Consider the following 24,947-nt stretch of genomic DNA (forward strand, 5'->3'; position numbering starts at 1 on the left):
CAGTTTTCACTGAGCTTTAGGTAAATTTCATTCAGTAAATTCATCACAGCATTTAGGCTCTTTAGGAGAAATAATGTCAAAGAAATCCAAAGCAGAATTACTTCTTCAAAGTCTGTCTATTATTATAATTATTAAAATCATAGAACTAGTCAACTGTCATTAATATATTATTTACTGAATTATGTTTTTAGTGCGAGTGAACTATTATTGGCCCTTACCCCTGTTTTTTTTTCACTTAATACACTTTGTGTCATAGAATGGACCCAACATTATACGACAGAGTGACAAGCCCAGCTGTTCATGTAACATACTATAGGTGTCTCTAAGGGAAAGAAAAACTGCATGAAAAAAAATCCCAGTAGAAGGAGAAAAACAAGCAAGTCACAATGAGGACCCAAAGCCTGGTGGCACAGCGGTGTGTCAGGGTACGGGTGGCCCGCCAGAGGCAGCCGCGTCCTTACCTTGGGCCAGCACGTTGTGTATTTGGTTTCATCTTCCGGGACCTTTTCAGGGAAATCCTGACCACTGTCCTGCTGGCGCCACGTTTTGAATGCCGCCCCCATCAGGCCGTGGATGAAAAGGACATCTGCTTTAATGGGCTGACTAATAGGCGGGAGAGAGTTTTGAAAAGAAGCAGAAAAAAATGCGTTATCAAAGTATTTGATAGGAATCTACACAGCACTCTCTTTGGCTGCTGCTTAGCAGGTTTATATGACATCAAATCAGCTTTAATTAAGACAAGCTTTATAAGCACAGGTTGGCTGAGGAACCCTAAAAGAAATTTGGCAATGACATATGGCACGTGCTCACTGCTGTCTCTATAAGGATGGAGACACAGCTGGCCAGGCAGACCAACCAAAATAACTGCAATGCGCTTAAGAGATCAATGAAGTGACATGTCATAGATTACCCTCCAGAGAATTCCATGAGAATATTACACAAGTCAATAAAAATATTTAAGACATTAAATAATATGCTAATGTAGTTTCAAACTCAGTGTGCATGAAAGAGATTATTTTTATCACGGAAAGTGTTGTTTACCAGAAACAGAGCAAATGAGATTTTAAAGTAACTTTATTCTCTCTTTGTATATGACATTTTAAAAATATAATAGCATATTACTTGCAAGCTATTTATAATACACACACAATTATGCCACACATATAAAATACATTACCATATTACATTATTTACAAATGAGAATTAACCAGGCCATCTATTTTTCAAGTTGAAAAGAAGTTCTTGCTATTTTCTGAGGTATTATTTTTAAAGTGCCTGACAAAAATCCAAGATATGTGTAATTTTTTTGTTGTGGTCCTTTTTATATTTATTGTCTTAGCAATGATACAGCTGGAAATAGTGACCAGAAATAACATTAGGAAGGAGCATGAGTCAAATGCATTATTACAGCTCATTCTGTCAGGTACAGGCCTTTATACTTCGCCTAAGCTTTCTCCAATCCCTTGAGTTCCAGGCCCAGGCTCATTTGGTGCCTGCATATAACAATGTCCTAGTTCCTTTTCATCCAGATCAGCCTCTACAACCCTAATCAGTCAATAACTTACATCTACATGAAAAAGTGTAATGTAACAAAAATGAAATAGGCATCACAAAGTTTAAGTGAGACACGTTATAAAAGGTGAATGCAGTCTTCCTAAAGGTAAGCCCTTGGTAGAAAATAACCCTGGTGACTTAGCTGGTTCCCATTCTTTGGTGATTGCAGACTGTTGGGTAAATGAGGTATCTGTCATATTTGTACGGGATTTCACGGTCTAAAGCGTGCAGAAGGCAGTTAGGACGTGAAGCTCTCCAGGCCCCCTCGTCCCTGTGGACGGAGTGGCGCTGGGCCCTTACCTGGTGCGGTACTGCGGGTGCAGCACGTACACGCCGTCCTGGTACTTGTCTGGCACAGTCTCTCGGTCCAGGTTAGCCAGTGTTCTGGCGGCATGAGAGGCCTCCATGATGTGCTGAGACTTGATTGCTTCCGCCAGTATGGAAACCCAGCCTGGTGAAGAGAACATACTCCCTAAATACCAGCCCCCATCGCTCTCAGGCTGTTGAGAGGTTTCAGGCTGAAAAGGATGGGAGGGGGGCAAACCTCTGCATCGGTCTGCGAGGAAAAGCCTGACCACCCCAATTCCATTCTTCCCCAAGGCCCTCTGGGCCCCACAACACAACGCCATGATGTCCCCAGCCATTTTTTTTTTTTCATTTAGAAAATATAACAAAAGTTGTAATTACTAGGGATGAGGTCATAAATGGTAAGAAAAGGTCCTATTTTGCTTTAGCAACGATTATTAAACTCCGTGAGTTAATACCAGTTATTTCATTCTGATTGGCAGTCAGATTAGCAGGCCTTAATATCCATGAGGAAGTTGGTTCTTAATTATGAACTTGTTAAGACCTGAGGTTCAGAGGAAAAAATATATATATATTTTAAATTGAAGTATAGTTGATTTACAGAGTTGTGTTAATTTCTGTGGTACACCAAAGTAACCCAGTTATACCTATATCCATATATTCTTTTTTATATTCTCTTCCTTTATTGTTTATCTCAGGATACTGAGTATAGTTCCCTATGCAATACAGTAGGACCTTGTTTTTTATCCATTCTCTATATAGCACTTTGGAAAAACTTTCTTAAAGGCAGACAAAGAAATACTGTCCGCAGCGCCACTGCCTTTCTTTTCGATGTTTTTGTTGCTTAAAAGTGTACTGCTTTATGTACATAAATACGTGTGAAAGTTTATGCACGCATGCACACATCACACACAGAAAGATCTAGAAAGAAGACCAAACTAACAAATAGTCACTACCTCTTAGGAGGACAGGCAGTTGGGATTGGGGTGGGCTCTGTATAAAGGTGGGTTTAATTTTTTACTGTATCTGTGTTCTCCCAAGTATTTACAAGGAGAATCTGTTCATGTATTATTTAATTTAAAATAAAACAAAACATGGGCTTTGAGGTCAAAGAGACTTGGGCATCAAATTTCTGTGCCCTGCTTACTTCCTATGGAGCCTCAGTCAAGTTACTTTGCTCCTTTGACCCAAAGGAAGGTTCTAATAAATTAATCTATATAAAAACTGCCATTACCAAGCCCAGCAGGTGCTCAATAGACAGCAGCTTGTCCTCATGTCCTCCTCCCACTTTTCTGTGGCAAGGTGTTGAGAATCACTGTGATGATAGGAGGCCGTTGTTTAATAATCCGGAAGAAATTTCAGACCCAACAATTCTCTAACAATATTCTAACTTAAAAGAAAACCCCTCTTCAAAGTCTGTTGTAGAATGCTTTATAATAAATAATGTTTTAAAATTCTACCTAGAGAGACATGCGAGTCTGTTACTGGCGTGTACAGAAGTGTGGCTTCATTTTTACTGGAGTCACAAGAAAGGCAGCACAAGAGAAGGCGTGGCACAGCCACCCCACAGCGCTTTCCAGTTGACGAAGTAACAACGCCCGGGATGCTTCACCGCTGTAAACCATCAAACGCTCCCTGGAAAACTTGTGTCTTTCCTAAATATTCACTGTTTTTTAATTGCATAACCTCTGAGTATATTTTAATTGTAAAAATAAACAAAAACAGCATTTAAAAATGAACATCCCACTTTAGCGTTCCCATCATTTCCCAATTCCCATTTATAGCCTCAGAAGTAACCCAAGTTGAAAGTCTGGTAGATACCCTTCCAAACCTTTTTAAAAATTCAACTACATGCCTGTAATTTATACATATATACTGTAGCTCCATATACTTTTATTTTTGCTAAATGGAATTATACTGTTCCTACTGTCCAGTGACTTGATTTTCTACTTTAGCCATGTACACAGATCAAATACCAATAATGAAATTGAATCAGTAATAATAGTAATAATAATAAACTCCCAACAAACAAAAGTCCAGGACAAGATGGCTTCACAGGCGAATTCTACCAAACATTTAGAGAACAGTTAACACTTATGCTTCTCAATCTAGTCCAAAAAATTGCAGAGAAGGGAATGCTTCTGAATTTATGCTATGACACCAGCATCGCCCTAATACCAAAACCAGACAAATCTATCACAAAAAAATAAAATCACAGACCAATATCACTGATGAACATAGAAGCAAAAATTCTCAATGAAGCGTTAGTAAGCTGAATTCAATGTACATTATAAGAATCATACATCATGACTAAGTGTGATTTACCCCAGAGGTGCAAAGATGGTTTTACACCTGCAAATCCCTCAGGGTGACACATCACATTAACAAATCAAAAACTGTGGATTACTATGTTGTATACCTGAAACTTATGTAACATTGTACATCAACTATACCTCCATAAAAGTACATTAAAAAACAGAAAGGGAAAGCACAGAGAAGAAAAATTTTGGAAAGATATGGACAGAGTCTCAGTGACCTGTGGAACAGAATCAAGAGGTCTAATATACAGAATTGAGGTTTCAGGAGGAAAGAGAGAAAAAGGAACAGAAAAAAATCTAATGATACACTTATCTATAAAGTTTCCAAATTTGATCAAAACATCAACTCACAGATACAGTCAGCTCAGTGAACACCAAGTAAAATAAACATAAAAATAGACTAGATACTTCACAGTCAAACTGCTGAAAATCTTAAAAGAAGGCAGAGGAAGAAAAGACACATTTCCTATAAGAGAACAAACGGACCTAACAGACTTCTCATCAGGCTACACACACACACACACACACACCAGCATGGTGACAGGAGCCTGCTCTTGGTGTCTTGGGAACATGCCCCCAAAATTGTTGCTTTGTTATCAATAAAAGATTTATGTTCCAAAAAAAAAGGAGAATAGAGTGATATTTTTTAAGCACTGACAGAAAAAAAAAAAACACCACATTATCAATAAAGTATTTTTTATCCATGGAAAATAACCTATCCCTGGATAATAAAAGTCAAGATATTTTCAGAAAATGAAAGGTGAGCGAATTTATTGCCACCAGACTCAGGTCTTTAGGTTGAAGGGAAATGATATCAGATGCAAATTTAGATAGAAAGGAAGGCAGAGTTCTGGATATAATATGTAAATAAAAATTTTTTCTTATATTCTTTAAATATCACTTGACTATTAAAAGAAAAATAACCACAATATATTGTGACGTCTATGGCCTGTAACATATTATAGTCTGTAATTATGACAGTACCACAAATGATGGCAGAGGGCATAAAGTAAATTATACTGTTGTGAGACACTCACATTATATATGAAATGGTATAATATGAATTCAGAATAGACTGTTATAAGTTAAAGATACAATCAAAAAGTACACATTAAACACTGTAAAAAGCTGAAAGAGGAGAAAGAATAGAACATAAAACAATACTCAAGTAACCCCAAAATAGTCAATAAAGGAGAAAAAGCAAACAAAAACCAGAAAGGGGGCAAACTGCAAGACAACAGACATAACCAAATAGTGTCAGTCATTGTATTAGAGGCAAACAGAGAAAACACTCCAATGAAAGGGGATTATCAAGCTGAACTTTCTAAAGACGATGCAAGTATGTGATGTCTATGAAAGATGTACTTATTTTTAGGCACAGCAAAATGAAAGCAAAAGAGAAAAACACAAAAGACATGCAATGCAAACAGCAAGCATTAAAAAAAGCCAATTGGCTATTTTAATACCTGATAAAGTAGACTCCAAGAAAAGGAGTATTACCAGTGATAGAGAAACTACTTAATAAAAAAAGGAACAATTCACCAGGAAGAAAAATCTGACAGAACTAGAGGGAGAAACAGACAAATTTACAATCACAGTTGAAGAATTTAACTTGTCTTGGTAATTGATAAAAACTAAACAAAAGATCTGGAGAAGATTTGAATAATATAATCAATCAACTTGGTTTAACTGTTACATATCGATATAAAACACTTCACCCAAGTACAGAACATTCATTCCTTTCAAGCACAAATAGATCATTCACCAAGATAGACCATAAAACAGGCCATCACATAAGTGTCAAATTACCAAAGACTAAAATCTTACAGGGTATGTTCTTTGAATGCCTGGAATATTAAACTAGAAATCAGAGACATATGGTATCTGCTGCTGCTGCTGCTGCTGCTGCTAAATCGCTTCAGCCGTGTCCGACTCTGTGCGACCCCATAGACGGCAGCCCACCAGGCCCCCCTGTCCCTGGGATTCTCCAGGCAAGAACACTGGAGTGGGTTGCCATTTGAAGCCATTAATCTTTGTAAATTATTCCAACACACTTTTAAGTAACCCATAAGACAAAGAAGAAATCATAAGGGGAATTAGAAAATATTTCAAACTGAATAATGATGAAAACACATACAAAATTTGAGGGATGCAGCTAAAGCAGGTTGGAGGACATTTACAGCGCTAAATACCTATATTAGAAAATAACTAACAATTTTAAAACATGTTTTCAAATTCTTTTGACACTGTTCTCATCAAGAGGGGATGGGTCTAAAACCCTTTTAAATCTCCTCTCCTCAAATACGAATTAGCCTTAGTGACTAGCTTTTAATCAATAAATTTGGCAAAAATTACTTTCAGTGTTTGATTTTTTCATAAAAGGCAAAAGAGCTTATTATACCTGGCTTTTTCTTGGAAAATTTACCCTTGGAATCCAGCCACCATGCTTTAAGGAAGCCCAAGGTTGGTGTTGAAGGAAGCTAATGCCCCTAGCCCTGGCTAAGCTCCCAGCTGAGAGCCTGTACCAATTTACAAGTCGTGTGAGTGAGCAATCTTCAAAGTGTAACCTCCATCCCGTGGTTGAGCTGCCCAGCTGATGAAGCACAGAGCCCATAAAGGCCCTCCCTACTGAATCTTGCTTGAATTTCAGATTCATGCACAAAATATATGACTGCTGTTTTAACCAGTGAGTTTGGGGTGGTTTGATACACATCAATAGATAACTGAAACAAGAAAAAAGGTTAAAATCACTGATCTAAGTTCCCACCTTAAAAGAAAAAAAAAAAAAAGAGGAACAAATAAAATCAATACAGTGAGTGGTTCTTTATAGGAAAATCTGTGATCCCTGAATCAGACTTCATTCAGTAAGTTAAAAACTTCTGCTTATCAAGACACTCTTAAAGATACATTTTAAAAGAAACGGAGAGAGATACAAGAAAAAATATAATATAAATTCATCATCTCTACTAAACATTGTTGAACACATGCATGCATATGTGCACATGTGTATGTATACATTTATTTGTATATATCACCCTGCTTTTTCCACTGAAAGAGCAAAGACACCCCAGGAGCAATAAGCACATCTAGCTAGCACCCAACCCTGGTCTCTTAACAACCAGCCTCCATTAAACAAAAATAGGATTCTCTGAAGAAATGAGCCTGGAACATGGTGTTACACCAGCACATAAGGAATGCCTCCCAAAATGAAGTCAGTACATCAGAGAACACAGAAGCCAGCTGGCTGGGCTCCACTGACCAAAGCTGGGACAGTTTGGTGTCAAATGACAAAGTACAGTGGTAAGTGGTAAACCATCCAAAATTAGGAATCCATGTACCCATACTGATAGGGAGGGAGGGAGGGAGGGAGAAGGAAGGAAGGCAGGAGGCGGAGAAGGAAGGGCTCTTGCTTACAGCAGAATGCCAAATGCTGAACCGTGAACGAGGCAGGGATGCTGCAGCTGGAAAACCACCATCGTGCAGGCATCATAACAGAGATTAGAGCAGGCGGGAAATGTCATCCACAGGTGGTTTATTAGTTACAAGGCGAGGATATCACCTCTCTTTAGTCTTCCTATGTCTCTTGGTTACCCAGGTCATATCAAAGATGGTCGTCAAGGCCGAAACTGCTCTCCTGTGACTGTCCACACACTGATTAGCTTAGGTGTGGATTATCCACATGTCTCAAGCAAGTCTTTGCCCCTACTGAAATGACATGCTCTAAGGACCCAAAACTAACCCTAAGCAAAGCCTTATGTCTGTTGAGAAATTAGCGTACCACGACAGGGGGGTAGAGGTGGGAGAACAGAGGGCTGGATTCCAAATACTCAGTACATAAAGTTGTTACCTGAGCGAACTATAGTAGAATGAAGATGTTCATTCAAAGCCATATTTCCAAGGATACGCATTATATTTCTCTGTACTTTAGGACAGTCCTTGTGAAGTTGGTACAGCCTCTGCAGTAGTTGCAAGCCTCCATTTGCTTCAATTTTATCACAATGTGTGGGTATCTAGCACAATAAATTAATGAAAGCTCACTTTATGTTGCACAAGTTCACTAACCAGGTGACAGAGCATGCTGGTGGGCAGCCCGGTGGCTCCTGCTCAAGGAAGAGACCCAGGGAGACCCCCCAAACTCTCAGCCCAGCTCAATAAGTCAGCCAATCCCCATCTGTTGGGGGAAGTGCTTTAAAAAGCACTGAAAAATGAAGGCCACTGGGACTTGTGACGTTTTTATTCTTAAAAGTCATTCTGTTTAGCTCTTGGTTGGATGGAACCATGATGTCATTATTTCAGAATTGTTTCCATATATATGGATACTTTGATTGGTTTCAAACTACATTAAAGGGTCTTCTCCCCTTGAGAAACCTGCCACCTGATACCAGAAAATAATCCCCTGGGTAAGTGGCAGATGTTGCTTCTGCCGATATGAACTCCCAGATACAGAAAAGCAACATCTGTGACCCCACACAAGCCCACAGCTGGGGTCGGGGTGGAGAGAGGGGTTCTCGCCTCAAACTTAACAGTTGGACATTTTTTTAAAAGAGAAAGATCAGGTAAAAATTAGAAAGAAAAGGGGATGCACATTTTTAATGGAGAAAAGAGATCAAAGAAAGCCAAAGGAAATCTATGGATTAAGGTAAGAACTGACCCATGACAGTCTGCCACAATCCCCAGGGTGGTCTCGCTCTTTATCCTAGCACTTAGTTTTATCACTTAGGTGACACCATGTCCTGTAGATGCAATGACTTTCCCTCTCTAAATTCTTATTAAATTTCACCACATTTTAAATGCATTTAAAAGTATGCCTTTGGGACATAGATCAACTGAGATATGTCGTACGTTGAAAAGTTTCTGGAAACTGTTACGTCCCATGCACTGGACTTACTACTGCAGATGCACCTGTTGTTTCAGACACCGGTCATAAGTCACAAAAAAGTCGAGCTTATATCTCCCACATTCCCTTTTGAGTGTGTTACCACACTGATTCTGTTTGGTGCTCAATTCCTGATTCCACCAGTGGGAGCTGAGATGACCAGAGAGCACCGCACTTTTGCGCCATGTCTAACGGTTCCCAATTAAGCTGGAGCATTTAAAACCGATTGTCATGATGTGGGATGCCCTGCCTCCATCAGCCTCACCAGGGGTGCCTGTTACAAATGCGAACTCCTGGACCCCACCTCACATCGACTCCATTCAAACTGCCAGAGGTGAGTAGGAATGTGCATTTTAAACATGCTTCTTGGATGAGTTTTATGCACTAATGCTTGAGCACCACAGTTTGTTGCTTTTTTCTTTATAAAATCAAACCATGATCATGATAGATACATTGTCATAATGCAAAAAAAGGTTTTTAAAATCATTGACATATACATGCTATGGTTAAAATTCAAGGCTATGGTCAAGTAGATACTTTTGCCAAGTATTTACTTTTTTCCTATCTTACATCTTTGGCACATATTTTGACTGAAAATTAACTCCAGTTAAGTAATAATATTTGTAAATTTTAATATTATTGATAATATTACTTGCAAAAACTATCTGAGAAAGGTACTGGAAGACAGCATAACTCAAAGGTAAATGCTATATTTAAACAATAAGTTGCTTTATGTGCAGTTAAGATTAAATCCATTTTTAGAAATACTTAGCAAAGATGAAATTCATGTACTGATGCTAAATCATGACTATCGATGCTAACAATTGAGAAAAAAGCAGAAAAACAAGCAAAAACTTTTTTCTTTTATAAAAAATTAGAATTACTTCCTTTGAATGAATCAACATGTATAATTTTTTCAGTGTGATCATAAAATGTGACCGTATTTTTAAAATGTAAATTACCTCAGAATGCTTTACTAAAGCTTCCAAACAGAACATTTCCACTGTAGCTGAAGGAACTTCTCCAAAACTTTCCGCATAAGGAAGTCCATTTCCTCCGAAACACCATAAACCACCCTGACAATGAGATGATTAAAATTCTTAGTGAAAAAAGGGGCCTAATATTTTTTGTTTCACAAAAAAAGCAAAAACAAAAACAACCTCTGTACTATATATAGTAATTAGAAAGAACTAATATGTAGGACTCAAAATATTTTGGAGACTTACAGGGAACTTTCATTATGCAAACTGTTGCTAGACTAGAAAACATGTGGGACTATTCTTAGAAGACAGCAGTCTTTGAGACTTCTCAGTTCTTTCCTCTGTGTCCTCTTATCTGAACGTACAGAGACTAACACATAAATCTTCACCCAGTAAGAAAAGCCAGAGCTGAACAAATAATGTTCTGGTGGCAGATTATGCCAGTAGAGTCTACCTAAAATCTATCAATCAGAATAAAAGAAAAGGTGTTACTAGAAAAAGTTAAAATACAGACAATAATAACTGACCAAAGAGCTTTTAATTAAAAAGAGGGGTGGGGGCTGAATTCCCTGGCAGTCCAGTGGTTAGGGCTCAGTGCTTTCACTGCCAGGGCCGGGGTTTAAGCCCTGGCTGGGGAGCTAAGATCTTGCAAGCCGTGCAGTACAGCCAAAAGAAAAGAGAGAGAGAAAACTTTTAAGCCTTCTTAAATTGAAATTCAAATTCATATGGAAGAATTAACAGAAGAGTTAGGAAAATTATGAAAGAGAGGAGTATTGGGGACTAGTCCTAGTAGACATTAAAACACGAAAATAAACTCGGAAAAGAAAATTTCAATTCTTACTGCAAATCGCTAACAGGCGATAATCTCCTACAACTCAGTGAGAAAATACCAACAAGGCTATGGAAAAATGAGCAACAGCCAGAAGCAGAAAGTTCTTAGGAAAAGAAATATAATGCCTCTAAAATATATGAAACAGCACCCAACATTGCTGGACTGTCCTTAAACCAAGACCACAAAAGCTTTATGGTGGAAAAAGCACTTCAATGCACCACATCCACTGTTCTCTTGACCCTCGGGAGTTCACCACATTGGATCAAAAAGAACTCACAGTCTACACCGTCCAAAAGTCTGTATCCTGTTTGCGTCCTTGGGCTCTGAGGTCCTCCAACAGAGGCTGAACCTGGAGACGAGGTGACTGACTGGAGTGTCCAATGGTAACAAAAACCAAGACAAGACTGAAACCTGGATCCTGACATCAGAGGAGGAGCCATCTTGATGGTAAAATGTGGGATGGTAGAAGACCAAGAACCATTCCTGCCTGGCTTCCCTCCAGAAGTACAGTCAGCAAATTTCCCAGGCTTTAGTTGTGGGAGTTGGTGACCGTAAAGCTGAGAAGCGCTTTCCCGCTCACCGACCCAGTTCTCCCAGTGAACTGAGAGAATAAAAGCAGGGAAGGCAACTCATTGCCAGGGTGGGTGGAGCAGGGGGGTGGGGCATTTTGATACTGCGTCTAATTGTGTGTCCTTTCATTTTAATACATGTGAGAGCTAATCTCTAGTGTTTCTTCATAAAAAATTACAACTTTCGAGCTCTACAACTTGTTCAAACTCACTGGGCATAAATGACATTCATTCTAAAGCATGAGTTTATAAGCCAGGCTATCCTTAAAGGTCTGGGGTAGAGAGAATTCAGGGGAGAGAGGATGCAAGCTTGGATGCAAAAAAATTGTATCTTTACTTTCCTAACCCTTAAGTGAAACTTTTCATTGTATTCAATTACAAAGACAAAAAGCCACAGTAACAGCAGGAGTCTGTGTGCCTCTGCCAACAACAGAAAAGAAAGAAAAGAAAGTGAAGTTGCTCAGTCATGTCCAACTCTTTGCAACCCCATGGACTGTAGCCTACCAGGCTCCTCCATCCATGGAATTTTCCAGGCAAGAGTACTGGAGTGGGTTGCCATTTCCTTCTCCAGCAGATCTTCCCAATCCAGCGATCGAACCTGGGTCTCCCACACTGCGGGCAGACGCTTTACCATCTGAGCCACCAGGGAAGCCCTGCAAACAATAGAAGGTGCATCTATTTCCCCACCACATGTCACTTGCTGCAGCTACCTGAAAAAAGCATCATGCTCATGGTTCCTTTGAATGCCAACTGCACATTCTCACCCTGGTGACCCAGAACTGGCTGACCCTGCATCTAACTCTTGAAAGGCACAGGGTGGAAAACTGTAAATGTGGGTAAAAACAGACATAGAAAAAATATACCTATAGGGCTTCCCTGGTGGTACAGCGGATAAGAATTCACTGGCCAGTGCATGGTACATGGGTTCAATCCCTGGCCCAGGAAGATTTCACATGCCTCAGAGCAACTGGACCCATGGACCACAACTACTGAGCTTGCGTGTGGCAACTACTGAAGCCTGTGCGCCAAGAGCCTGTGCCCTGTATCAAGAGAAGCCACTGCAATGAGAAGCCCGAGCATTGCAACTACAGAGGAGCCCCCGCTCACCAACTAGAGAAAGCCTGTGCAGCAACGAAGACCCAGTGCAAGCAAAACTAAAGAAAATACATACATATACACACGCACATATATATATGGAAAGTAAATGGGGAATGATAAAACAAATGGGATAAAATAGGAATAACTGACAAGTCTACTGAAATATATTATTGTTGCAATTCTTTAAGTTTGAAATTAAAGTACATATTTTATAAATTTGTAAATTTTATAACAGTATTTCAATATAATCAGTCTCCCATGTAATCCTATGTATTTTAAGCATCTAGAAATGAGTTCATAGGCTTTATCAAATTACCAGAGGGATCCATGGTGTGCAGAGGTTAAGAAGCCGTGCTCTGAACCGAATCATAACTGCAGGCTGTCTGCTAAAGCCCAGAGGGACTTATGCACGTGAGCAGTGTTGTAGCGAAGTCGCACCGCCCCACCTGATGGGGACTAGGGGACTGTCACGGGACACGTCTGTCATTAACTGGTCAGATCACTAAAAACCAGACGGGCGCCTCCCACTCCTTCCCCCAACTTCCCCCACCTTATAAAAAAAACCAGAGCCTGACTAAACAGGGGAGTAGGAGTAACTGAAATGGAGCTGCTTACTGGTTTGATGAGATGGGATCTCAGAACTAAAATTACTGATTTCAATATGAAACTAACTAAAGATAGGCTACTCCTTTAAACTGCTGGCTGAGGCCACGAAGTCCAGGTAGCGAAGAAGTGGTACAATGTGTTACACCGCGCACTCTCTGCACTTAGTGAAGTGAGCAGACACTGTAGAGGTGACAGAACACTAGAGGAGGCAGAGGGATGTTAACTGAATAGTCATGAGCAGAAGAGAATCTTTGGTGCTGAAAACTGAGCAACTCCAGGCCAGGTAGCAGGAGTCCTGCAGGGGAGTGAGGACAGGTTGAGAGAGAAGTCCTGGGAGATGGAGGCCGTGGGATGCCCTGCGGGGGGCAGGAATAATCAAGAAGAGCCAGGGACCTCTCACCATAAGAAAACAAAGGTGCTCACACAGCCACCTTGGGGATGGAATTAAAAAGGTTGACGAGGAACAGGCTCCCATGGCCAGGCAGTGACGCTCTGAGCATCGAAAGGAAGACAATGATTACACTTCACTGGAGCCATTCCAAGACACAGCCCAAAGGAGAAATTGTAAAACGTAGGCAAGAGAAGTCATAGCTACTGGTATGTCCCTAATTTCTCATAAAAACGGAAATGAGGGAAAGACATTCGACTGTCTGAAAAAAAATGAATAATGTGAGAGTTGTGAGTGAAGTTTTATTTGGAGAAAAATGAGGACTGTAGCCTGGAGAGACAGTGTCTCAGACAGTTCCGAGGAACTGCCCCAAAGAGGCAGAGGGGAAGGCCAGTATTTTATATGGTTTTAATGACGGGGGGGTATACAGTCAAGCACACACTATGGCAGAGGCCAAAGTGAGGAGCGCCCGACACCGTTAATGACTTCAGTGCTTTTCTAGATCAGAGGAGATGCAAGAACTTGGGCTCATAAAATCTTTTCCTAAAAATATCTATCTGAAGGCCTGTTCTGCTGGCTTTTCCCAGAGTACAGAGGACCTCATTCCTGATCTCCACCCTGAACTCCCTTCGGGGTATGTTGACAATGGCTACAGTGGTCAGTGACTTAATCCTTGTGGAGGCAGATGGCAAGTGCAAATTTTTAGCTGGCAGTTCAATTGGTAAAACAATACAGAATACTATGATTTGTTTTACTGATAATGCTTTTTTAATTGCATTTTTATTGCAAAACAAATGCAAACCAAATGCATTTGTTTCACTGATAAAGTGCTTTCTCCTCACTGAGTCGACTATGTAGTTATTACAGTAACATGACTATACTTTGTTTGGATTTCTCTTAGAGATGTAAAAGCTATTCTTTTTAACTTTTTGTTTTGTATTGGGGTGTAACTGATCAACAAACAATATTGGGATAGTTTCAGGTGAACAGTGAAGGGACTCAGCCATACACATACCTGTATCCACTCTCCCCCAACTTCCCATCCACACTGCCACGTGACAGAGCCGAGCCCCCTGTGTGGTACAGTAGGTCTTGCTGGTGACCATTTTAAACACAGCAGTGGGTACACGACCCTCTCAGACTCCCTAATTGTCCCTTCCCCATGACAACCGTTAAGTTTGTTCTCTAGGTCTGCGGGTCTCTTCTGTTGTAAGAGTTATTTTATGAAGACAGAAGTCTTGCTGAGATGATAGCAGAGGAACAGTGGAAGCCAGTGACCACCCTGGGCGGGGCGGAGCGGGAGTCTGTTGAGGAGGCTGCTGTGATTCACTGGGAAGCCCTCTGCTATGTATTGGGTGGTTTTATGCCAGGTGTTTACATCTGGTCAACAGGCCGTGGCGAGAACAGCAGGAGTAAGGGTTGCGGGGAGATAACAGAGACACCTCCATCGGAAGCGATGGCTTTTCTCGTCTGAAGGTAGCCTTACTCCCAAGAAGTGGAGCTTCCCCGGGGAGCTCTCTGAGAGCTCTGACCATGGTGCAAACACCGCCCTCCTCACCTAAGCGTGGTCTCCTTCAGTTTTCAGACTCTTCGCCACCAGACAAACTTTACACTCTACATCTGTGCCCAGTGGCGCCTTCCTGCCAATCTCCTCACCACTCCTAGGGGCAGCCACACTGGTACACAGGTACCGGTACACACATCCAGGCCAGTCCGTGCCTGGATCACAGTGAGGGGCTCAGGTTTAATGTGCAACAGGGAGCCATTTGGAGGGCTCCAAGCAGGAGTGCGACCTGATTGAACTTGTGTTGTTGTTGTTTTAAATCACTGCAGCTGCTGAGGACATAGAACTGGAGACAGAAGCTGGAGGTTGAAGCAGTGTCTACAGCTCACAGAGGTGATGGAGACATGATAAGGAAGCTTTCCAGAGACAGCAAGATGGTGAACTTGGCTCCCAGGTGTGGAAAAAGAAATGTAACTTGCCATTACACTAAACAAAAAATGGTACCCATCATCAAGCCATCAGCCACTGCAGCATGCTCTACCCACTGTGCGCCCTGAGGGGAATTCAGAATGGAGGAGAAATTCAATGCAGAGAAAATTCTGCACTCTGGATACTGGCCCGAGGTGATGAAGATGCATATCTAATGAATAATTTCAATGAGCCCAGATTCTTGCATCTTCCCATACACAGAAAAGCACTAAAATAATTAACTCAAGATGTGTTTTTGTGTGTGTGTGATTAGCAATAATCCTTGATGTTCAACCACAGGGTATTTTTCCCAACAAAAAACTCATATATCCTGGCTGCTCCCTCACCTCTTTGGAGCAGTTCCTTGGAGATACCTTAGTATCCTTACAATCCTCAGTAAGGTCCCCAAATAAAACTTAACTTGCAACTTTAGGTTGTGCGTTTTTCTTTAGTTGACATAGTGAGCCCCTCCCATGACAAACATGCTTAATAAAATATAGCAAAAGCTATTTTGAAACAAAGTCAAGCTCTAAAGAAAATAAAAAAGAAATAAAGCGAAACCCCTGGGTGCTAGAACTGAAAACATTTAGCAGAAGTGGTCAGCACACCAGTGATGAGGTAAAATGCCTGCAGGCCCCTGAGGATGGGATAGTAACACTGTTCAGGGTTCACATCATTGCAGAAGATGTGGTTTGAGTCTCACACTCTCTGGGAGCTAGATCCAAGATCTCTACTTAAAGGGAGAACCCTGCAAAGATTGCCTCCTTGTCTGTAAGAGAGTCTAGAAAAACTCTGCTCACCAGCCCATGAGCAAGAAGCCTGTCTCTGCTGGGGCTTTGAGTGGGAAATCACAATCCGAAGACTATATCATCCAAAGATGTATCTGAATTCACACTAAAAGTGTGCTCTAGAAATTCCAAACTAAGGAATTAATATATTAAAAAAAATTAGTCCCATTATAGTGAACCCTTGGGGTATCCAAAAGAAGCAAACATAAAAACTTCTCCGTAGCAATAAATTTAGAATCTGAGGTGCTTGGGACTCCCACAGGAAACAATCAGTCTAGCTAAAGATAAGCTCACAGTAAAAACGATTAATGCGTGTTAATCCACAATATAACATAAGGGGGAGGCTCCACAAATAGGAATAAACACCCCAATAAACTGAAGTAATAAAAAGACTTTGAAAGAGACATTAAAGTTATTTTTAAATGAAGGGAAGAACAGAAGCCAGGATGAAGGAACAGGACACTATGAGAAAGAGATGCCAGTGGCCAGGAGTAAGTGGCTACAGTGAAGATGGTGAGACAAGTGAATTCAAGTCATATGTGAAGGAACAGCTTACAGTAACCGCTGATCAGGTGAACATGGAAGAAAAGAATCAAGAATTCCTAGGCTTTAGCTTAAGCAACTACATGGATGCTCTGCCCTCTACTGAAATGAAAGAGACTAAGGGAGGAAGAGCTTTGTGGAGGGAGGGAGACTTCAGCACGTATAGTTGGGATGCCTGTTAAACATCCATGTAGAGACATCAAAAAGGAGGCTGCAATATCTAAACCTAGAGCTTAGGTGAGAACACAGGTTGGAGAAGCTGAATTCAGGCATCACCATAGAGGTAATATTTAATAGCCTTGTCAGTTACTACCTATTCATTCTTCAAGATTCAACTTCGGAGGATGTCCTATAGAGCTTTCTGAACATGGCCTCTTACAAAGAGTGATGGGCTCCTGGATCTCTCTCACACGCTCTCTATCTCTCTTACACTCTCTGTAACTTTATTACCTGTCTCCCCATTAGCCCGAACACCTAGCCCAGTATTTGGCAGACAACCAGGAATCAGCAGTAAGTTTATTCAGTTCCTGGATGAATGACTGCCCTAAAGCTCTAAGTGCTGGCCCCTGGCCAACATTTTAGGAAAGTGGGCACTCGAAGATATTTACTGACTGAATGAATGAGCTAACCTTCTGAGCAGCGAGACTTTGACTGCTCTCACTCAGAGCCAAAGCTGTAAAACACTGGATACACTCGTCCAGGTCTGTTTGAGGTAAAGAAGCCAGCAAGTGTCTGAGCTCTTCTTCAGTGGAAGAATCCTGAAATAAAGGGGAAAAATTCTTCATAATTAAACTCAACAATTGAGTATAATGAAAAGCACCCAAAGAAACTAAGCCAAAACAAAACGGGAGAGGTAAATCATTGCTTTTAGTCTTGAACCTGGTCACCCACCCTGGTAAAACAATCGTTTAATTATGAATTCCACACTTTCAAGTCTGCTACCTCAGCCGGAAAGACCTATTGCAATTTATCGCTCAAGATTTCAGCTCATGGGCCACTTCACATCTTGACTCAAATGAATTATTACATTCTCTCTAATTAAAGCTGGCTTTTTAATATCCACAACTTGTTCCTATTGTTCTGACTTTCACTAATAACTTACATCTAGTATAGTTTTTTTCTGTTTTTCAAAAACTCATGGCAAAGTTTTCAGATTTCATTTTCTAGGAAAGCCTAGGAAAAGCACTTAAGAAACATGCTCTAATATCTTTACTAGTGGTTAACAATTAATATCCATGTATAGTAATACAAGGAGGCCTGGAGTGCTGCAGTCCATGGGGTCTCAGAGAGTTGGACACGACTTGGCGACTGAGCAAAAACATGGTAATACGTTAGTATCTAAATGCAGTGGTTCTCCAGGGGCTGTTTTGCACCCTAGGAAATATTTAGAAATATCTGGAGACACTTTTGGTTGTTACAACTGGGGGGTGCTACTGTCATCCAGGGAGTAGCTGCCACCGCATACAGAACAGCTTCCAACAACAAAGAATTATTTGACCCAAAAATGTCAGTAGTGTTGAGATTGAGAAAAATTGATCTATAGCAATCTTAGTACAAAGGACCAACTGACGGATGCTGATATGCTAAGAAGTCACCCTCTGGTATAAAGAGACTCCCAACTCCACAAAGAGGAAAATAATTTAGGAGAAATAGCACCTCCTGAGGAATCAAGAAACCTTGGAATGGAACCTACAATTTCAGGTTTACACCCTAACTAACCTGCTGTGAGAAGCAGCCAAAAAATTGTTTTTTGAATGGTTATTTTGCACCCAAAGTGAAGATGATATATTAAACTTTTTTTCACTCAGTAGATTATTTTTACTTACTTCTTTTAAAGATGGCAGAGGAGGAGGGCGGAGAAAAAACCGAAGATCACTCTCTTTGCTTCGTGCCAAACCAGTAAGAGTTCTCATATCACAGGCTTGAGCAATTATCCTGTACTGGTAATCTATTGCAGAAGTATGCTGTTAGCACCCAACTTAGAATATGGTTGTTTCAAAGATTAAATGAAGAACATAATTTTTAAACTGTAAGTTTGTAATTCAAAATTTTGCTGCATTTACAATACCAATAAGCTAAATATCCAACATTTCCATGACTGATCTAATTCTCAACACATATCTAGACATATCACAGTCTAACTAACCTTTTTGAAAAAATAAACCTCAAATGTGAAACCTGACAGATCATAACCAATTTAATTTCTTCTCCTTTAAAAAAGAAATTCCAGCATTCAAAAGCTATTTTGATCACTACTCAAAACCCTGCAAGGAGATCAAACCAGTCAACCCTAAAGGAACTCAATCCTAAATATTCATTAGAAGGACTGATGTTGAAGCTCTAATACTTTGGCCACCTGATGCAAAGAGCCAACTCATTGGAAAAGACCATGATGCTAGGAAAGACTAAAGACAAAAGAAGGGGGTGGCAGAGGATGAGATGGTTATATAGTATCACTGATTTAATGAACATGAGTTTGAGCAAACTCCAAGAGACAGTGAAGGACAGAGGAGCCTGGCATGCTATAGTCCAGCGTAGCAAAGAGTCACATGTGACTTAGCAACTGAACAACATCAACAAAAACCTGAGATTCCATTTAGATCCATCATCCCCTGGTACTGCCACGGTGCTTTGGCATTCCATGATGCTGATGAATAATCAGAGGTCCTAGATAGCAGTACTTTGGTTTAGCCTTGATGATTTCACTGTTCCATTCCTTATGTATTGCTATAGAGTGAATGTTTGTGTCCCTCCTAAATTCATGTGTTGGAACCTAATCCCTAATGTCATGGGATTTGGAGGTAGGGCATTTGCGAGGTGTTTTGGAGCGCTCATGACTAGGATTAGTGCTCCTGTTAAAGGGACCCCAGAGAGCTCCCTCTGTCCTTACTGGACACCAGGGTGCCACGTCTGCTGCCCTGATCCTGTATTTCTCGGCCTCCAGAAAACCGTGAGAAATAAATTTCTGTTGTTTATAAGCTACCTGAAAAGTGAAAGTCGCTCAGTCGTATCTGATTCTTTGCAACCCCATGGACTATATAGTCCATGGAATTCTCCGGGCCAGAATACTGGAGTGGGTAGCCATTCCCTTCTCCAGGGGATCTTCCCAGCCCAGACCAGGAACCCAGGTCTCCCATATTGCAGGCATATTCTTTACCATCTGAGCCACCAGGGAAGCCCAAATTAAGCTACCTAGTCTACAGCATTTTGCTACAGCATCCCAAATGGATTAAGACATGTATCAAAAAAAAAAAAAAAAAAAAACCTGCAACTACTGGAGGAGACATTATTTTTAATAATAGCCCTATGTAACCTGGGTGTCAGAATCAAGTGTGGAACTTTTTCAAAATCTACATGCCAGGGCTCCAACTTTGATGCTTCTGATAGAGCAGAAATCTGAATAGAGTCCTGGAAGGCAGATTTTGAAACAGATTTTTATTCTAAACCTCCACTCACATTCTCCACTGAACTAGTTCAGTTCAGTCACTCAGTCGTGTCCGACTCTTTGCGACCCCATGGACTGCAGCATGCCAGGCTTCCCTGTCTATCACCAACTCCCGGAGCTTGCTCAAACTCATGTCCATCAAGTCGGTGATGCCATCCAACCATCTCATCCTTTGTCGTCCCCTTCTCCTCCTGCCTTCATTCTTTCCCAGCATCAGGGTCTTTTCAAATGAGTCAGTTCTTCGCATCAAGTGGCTAAAGTACTGGAGCTTCAGCATCAGTCCTTCTAATGAATATTCAGGACTGATCTCCTCTAGGATGGACTGGTTAGATCTCCTTGCAGTCCAAGGGACTCTCAATCAAGAGTCTTCTCCAACACCACATTTCAAAAGCATCAATTCTTTGGCACTCAGCTTTCTTTATAGTCCAACTCTCACATCCATACATGATTACTGGAAAAACCACAGCTTTGACTAGATGGACCTTTGTTGACAAAGTAATGTCTCTGCTTTTTAATATGCTGTCTAGCCTGGTCATAGCTTTTCTTCCAAGGAGCAAGTGTCTTTTAATTACCATAGTTTAGTCTCAGGTCAAACTATAGGGACTCAACACAGCCCAGCCCATCAATCAACAGAAAATTGGATTAAAGATTTACTGAGCATGGCCTGGCCCATCAGGATAAGACCCAGTTTCCCCCTCAGTCAGTCTCTCCCATCAGGAAGCTTCCATAAGCCTCTTATCTGTCAAAGGGCAGACAGAATGAAAACCACAATCACAGAAAACTAATCAAAATGATCACATGGCCCACAGTCTTGTCTAACTCAATGAAACTATGAGCCATGAAACCACGGCCACCCGAGACGGACGGGTCATGGTGGAGAGTGACAAAACGTGGTCCACTGGAGAAGGGAATGGCAAATCACTTCAGTATTCTTGCCTTGAGAAACCCCATGAACAGTATGAAAAGGTGAAAAGATATGACACTGAAAGATGAACTCCACAGGTCAGTCGATAGGTATCCAGTATGCTACTGGAGAAGAGTGGAGAAATAACTCCAGAGAGAATGAAGAGACAGAGCCGAAGCAAAAACAACACCCAGTTGTGAATGTGACTGGTGATGGAAGTGAAGTCCAATGCTGTAAAGAGCAATATTGCATAGGAACCTGGAATGTTAGGTCCATGAATCAAGGTAAATTAGAAATGGTCAAACAGGAGATGGCAAGAGTGAACATCAACATTTTAGGAATCAGTGAGCTAAAATGGACTGGAATGGGTGAATTTAATTCAGATGACCACTCAGATTAAGTAAGCTTATTTTTACATTATAAATTACTATAGTCACCAATCAGTCAAATTGACTAACTAACTTGTATGGAGACAGAGATCTTATCCTGAAACTAAACTTTTCTTTGAGAACATTATTTTTTTTTACATGTTTGTGAAAGTGAAAGTGTTAGTCACTCAGTTGTATTCAACTCTTTGTGGCCTCATAGACTGTAGTCCGCCAGGCTTCTCTGTCCGTGGAATACTCCAGACAAGAATACTGGAGTGGGTTGCCATTTCCTCCTCCAGGGGATCTTCCCGAACCAGGGATCAAGCCCAGGTTTCCTGCACTGCAGGCAGATTCTGTAGTCTCTGAGCCACCAGGGAAGGCTCCTCTTTTTATCAGAGGACTCTACTAACAAAGTGTACTTTAGTCCCTATACTATATTCAGAGCAGATATGAGCTCTTGCTCATGTAGTTTTACTGCAGAACTTGCAATTTTAAATACAATTAAATATTAAAAACCTTCCTTAAAAAACAAATATACACAAACCATTAGGTACATTTGACTAATTATTATATTAAAGCCACAGAGACTGTCAAACTGAAATCACATGTAACTTTGGTGCAGCCAGCAACTAAAATATATCTCATTAAATAGGAACGAAAAAACATGCCAACACATTAAGCTATACCTATCAGAATCAAGAGTTTCTCCCGTCAAGTATAAAAAGTTCATTCTGGTAGAAAGTTTATACAAATACATCTACCTCCGTTTTCAGGGGTTCTTACCAAACACCCCATGGCTACCAGGCCAGCAGGTTTTGTACTTTATAACTGGAGTTTCTTTTAAAGTTTTTTAAAATATTGTTTACACATGTTAATATTTCCTGAATTATTCTCCTTCTTTGATGTCTCTGGCCCTTCATTTCACACCAGAGATGAGGAGCTGGCCGATGTGTGCGCAGACGTCTCCTTACCGTGCCAGTGATGGGCCTCCGACATCTCCTGGACGGCCTGCAGACGGGCTGCCCTGTCATCAGACCGGCTCTTCCTCAGCAGCAGCCACACGGCGCAGTCGTGATCTTCTATATCGACTGTACTAAAAGTGTCTTCACGATAACAAAAAAAGACAATGTGAACTGTTAAAACGTTTTCATCCTCACATGTAAGACAGTAATTTGTTAAGTATCTGAAATCTACAATACGGAAGTTAAATCCATCTCCAGGTGTTGATAATGACTGACAGGCTTGTTCTCAGTTCTGTCATATTATGATGTTACATATAATATGTATGTGCTTTTGTTTTATATATTATGTTGGCTTTCACAATGAGATCTTTGTTTCTTTTTGGCTCCTTTTCCCTAAAGAAATTTTTATTATGAGAAATATCAAATATATGAGATAGATTAAAATAATAATACATTAACAGCCACATGTTTACCACAGCTAGATTTAACAAATGTTCTTATTTTGCCATAGCTGTTTAATCTGCATGGTGTGTGTATTTTATTTTACTTTTTTGGCTGTGCTGAGCAGCTGGTGGGATCTTAGTTCCCAGACGAGGGATTAATAAACCCAGGCCCTTGACAGAGAAAGCATATAGTTCTAAACACTGGACCGCCAGAGAATTCCCCTGGATGTGTATGTACTTTTTTTTTTGTACTTCTTTTCTAAACTGTATGAAAGAAAGTTGCAGAAGTAATGATATTTTACTGTTTCATAATTCTAAATGCATCTCCTAAGAATAAGTGTACATTCTCCTATATAATCACAATGCCATTATAACATCTAAGAATACTAACAAAAATCTTCCAGATCATCTAAAAATCAGTCTAACTCCACACTCAAATTCCTCCAACTTTTCTCAAAATATCTTTAGAGCTGTTTAAACAAACAAACAAACAAACAAACAAACAGGATTTGGTTAGGTCTCTTTAGTATCTTAATTCTAGAAAGTTTTCCCAGTTTTTCTTTTTCAAGATGCCAACTTTTTAAAGAGATCAGGTCAGCCCTTTTATAGCTAGCTCCACAATGTAGATTTGCCCAATTGTGAAATCTATATTTTTGATGCATTATGAGAAAGCATGGGAATTATTTTCTAACAAATAATTTTGAAATATTCATCAAGACAGTCTCAATATTTATTTACAACTATCTAAAATTAATGCACCCATAAAGATAGAAAGAAAAATCTTTCCAAGGCATCAAGTCCTTAAAATTAAGTATAGCCCAAGAGAACAAGGTTATTCAACTTTCCATAGCTATAATAAATCTTAGCACAAGAAATGGAAAAAAAAAAAAAAATCTCAGGTTGATCACTGAATGACTTTCAGATTACTGATAAGGATTCTCAATTAAATATGTGAAACTTACCAGCAAATGGACCCCGTAATATCCTGGCTGATGTTGCCAATACTTTCCTTACTGCTTTGTGAAGCTCTTTCCTTGCCTGGTAGGTGATTCCTAGAATGATTACAGATGTAAATAAAACCAAATAGGTACTCTTAATGCTAGGCTCCAATACTTCTAAGAAAAATGTATAAATTAAGTTCAATGTATAAATTAAGTTCCAATTTTTTAAAAAGAAAATGTAAAATAGCATCTCTCTCTTTTTACTGTCACTATTAAAGCAACTAAAACCATTACGGGAACACAGACTCCAAATCCCACCCTGCACCCCCCAAATTGCTTTCCTAGTCAGGGAAAAGGTGAAAACAAAACAAAAGCAAACACACTAACTCAAGCTAACAGAAATCCTCACATACAACACAGGAGTAACTAGATTTGAGAAAATGTCACTTAAAAATATCCCTCTCAGAGTGAAAATTAGAGATACCTGACTAATGAGATTCAGCTTTACTATCTAAGTAAATTATATGCTATAAAAATTAGCTGTGTAGTTGATGTAACACACCATGAAAGCATGCTGAAAGAAGCAAAGTAACAATACACACAGACTGGAGAGGGTGGTGCTAGATACAGCTGCAGACAGGGGAGCGGCAGAACCTGCCGCCTCGGGGTACGCCGAGTGCTCACAGGCATGGTTCTTCCGGCCGGCGATGGACAACAGGCAGCTGTAAATCTAGTCTGATGACTTCCCACGCTACCCATATCCTGATGAAAAGATACTCTGCTCTAAAATTTCCTGTTCGCCAAGCAACCATCTGATTACTAACTGGGTGTTCATCTGACCTAAATATGGAGGAGGGGTGTTTCGACTAGTAGAGCCAGGTTTTCCAACCTTAATGACACATTTTTTTTTCCCCTCTGTAAATAAGTTGGTATTCATATTTATGAATCCATCCCATGAGATTAGGGTGAATAATAAATGCCTTAGAGCAAAAATACCTCTGAGCTAAGTAACAAAAATCATGTTTTTATGCTTGCTAAACTGAGGGCCAGCCTC

The 24,947-nt window shown here is 40.3% G+C and overlaps 1 protein-coding gene across 2 annotated transcripts in view; it reads right to left on the reverse strand.

The window, feature by feature from the left end:
• Window positions 1-24,947, reverse strand: part of SERAC1 (serine active site containing 1) — a 53,320-nt gene that overhangs the window by 7,711 nt on the left and 20,662 nt on the right. For both annotated transcript variants that reach the window (XM_061130227.1, XM_061130228.1), the window contains 8 exons: window positions 23,915-24,004; window positions 22,519-22,650; window positions 18,657-18,778; window positions 17,460-17,588; window positions 10,017-10,130; window positions 8,026-8,188; window positions 1,855-2,005; window positions 462-603 (listed from right to left, as the gene is read on the reverse strand). In XM_061130227.1, the coding sequence (XP_060986210.1) occupies window positions 462-603; window positions 1,855-2,005; window positions 8,026-8,188; window positions 10,017-10,130; window positions 17,460-17,588; window positions 18,657-18,778; window positions 22,519-22,650; window positions 23,915-24,004 (1,043 nt within the window). The remainder of the gene's footprint in view (window positions 1-461; window positions 604-1,854; window positions 2,006-8,025; window positions 8,189-10,016; window positions 10,131-17,459; window positions 17,589-18,656; window positions 18,779-22,518; window positions 22,651-23,914; window positions 24,005-24,947) is intronic.

This window comes from Dama dama, chromosome 26 (assembly GCF_033118175.1).
Source record: "Dama dama isolate Ldn47 chromosome 26, ASM3311817v1, whole genome shotgun sequence".
In the NCBI taxonomy this organism is placed as follows: domain Eukaryota; kingdom Metazoa; phylum Chordata; class Mammalia; order Artiodactyla; family Cervidae; genus Dama; species Dama dama.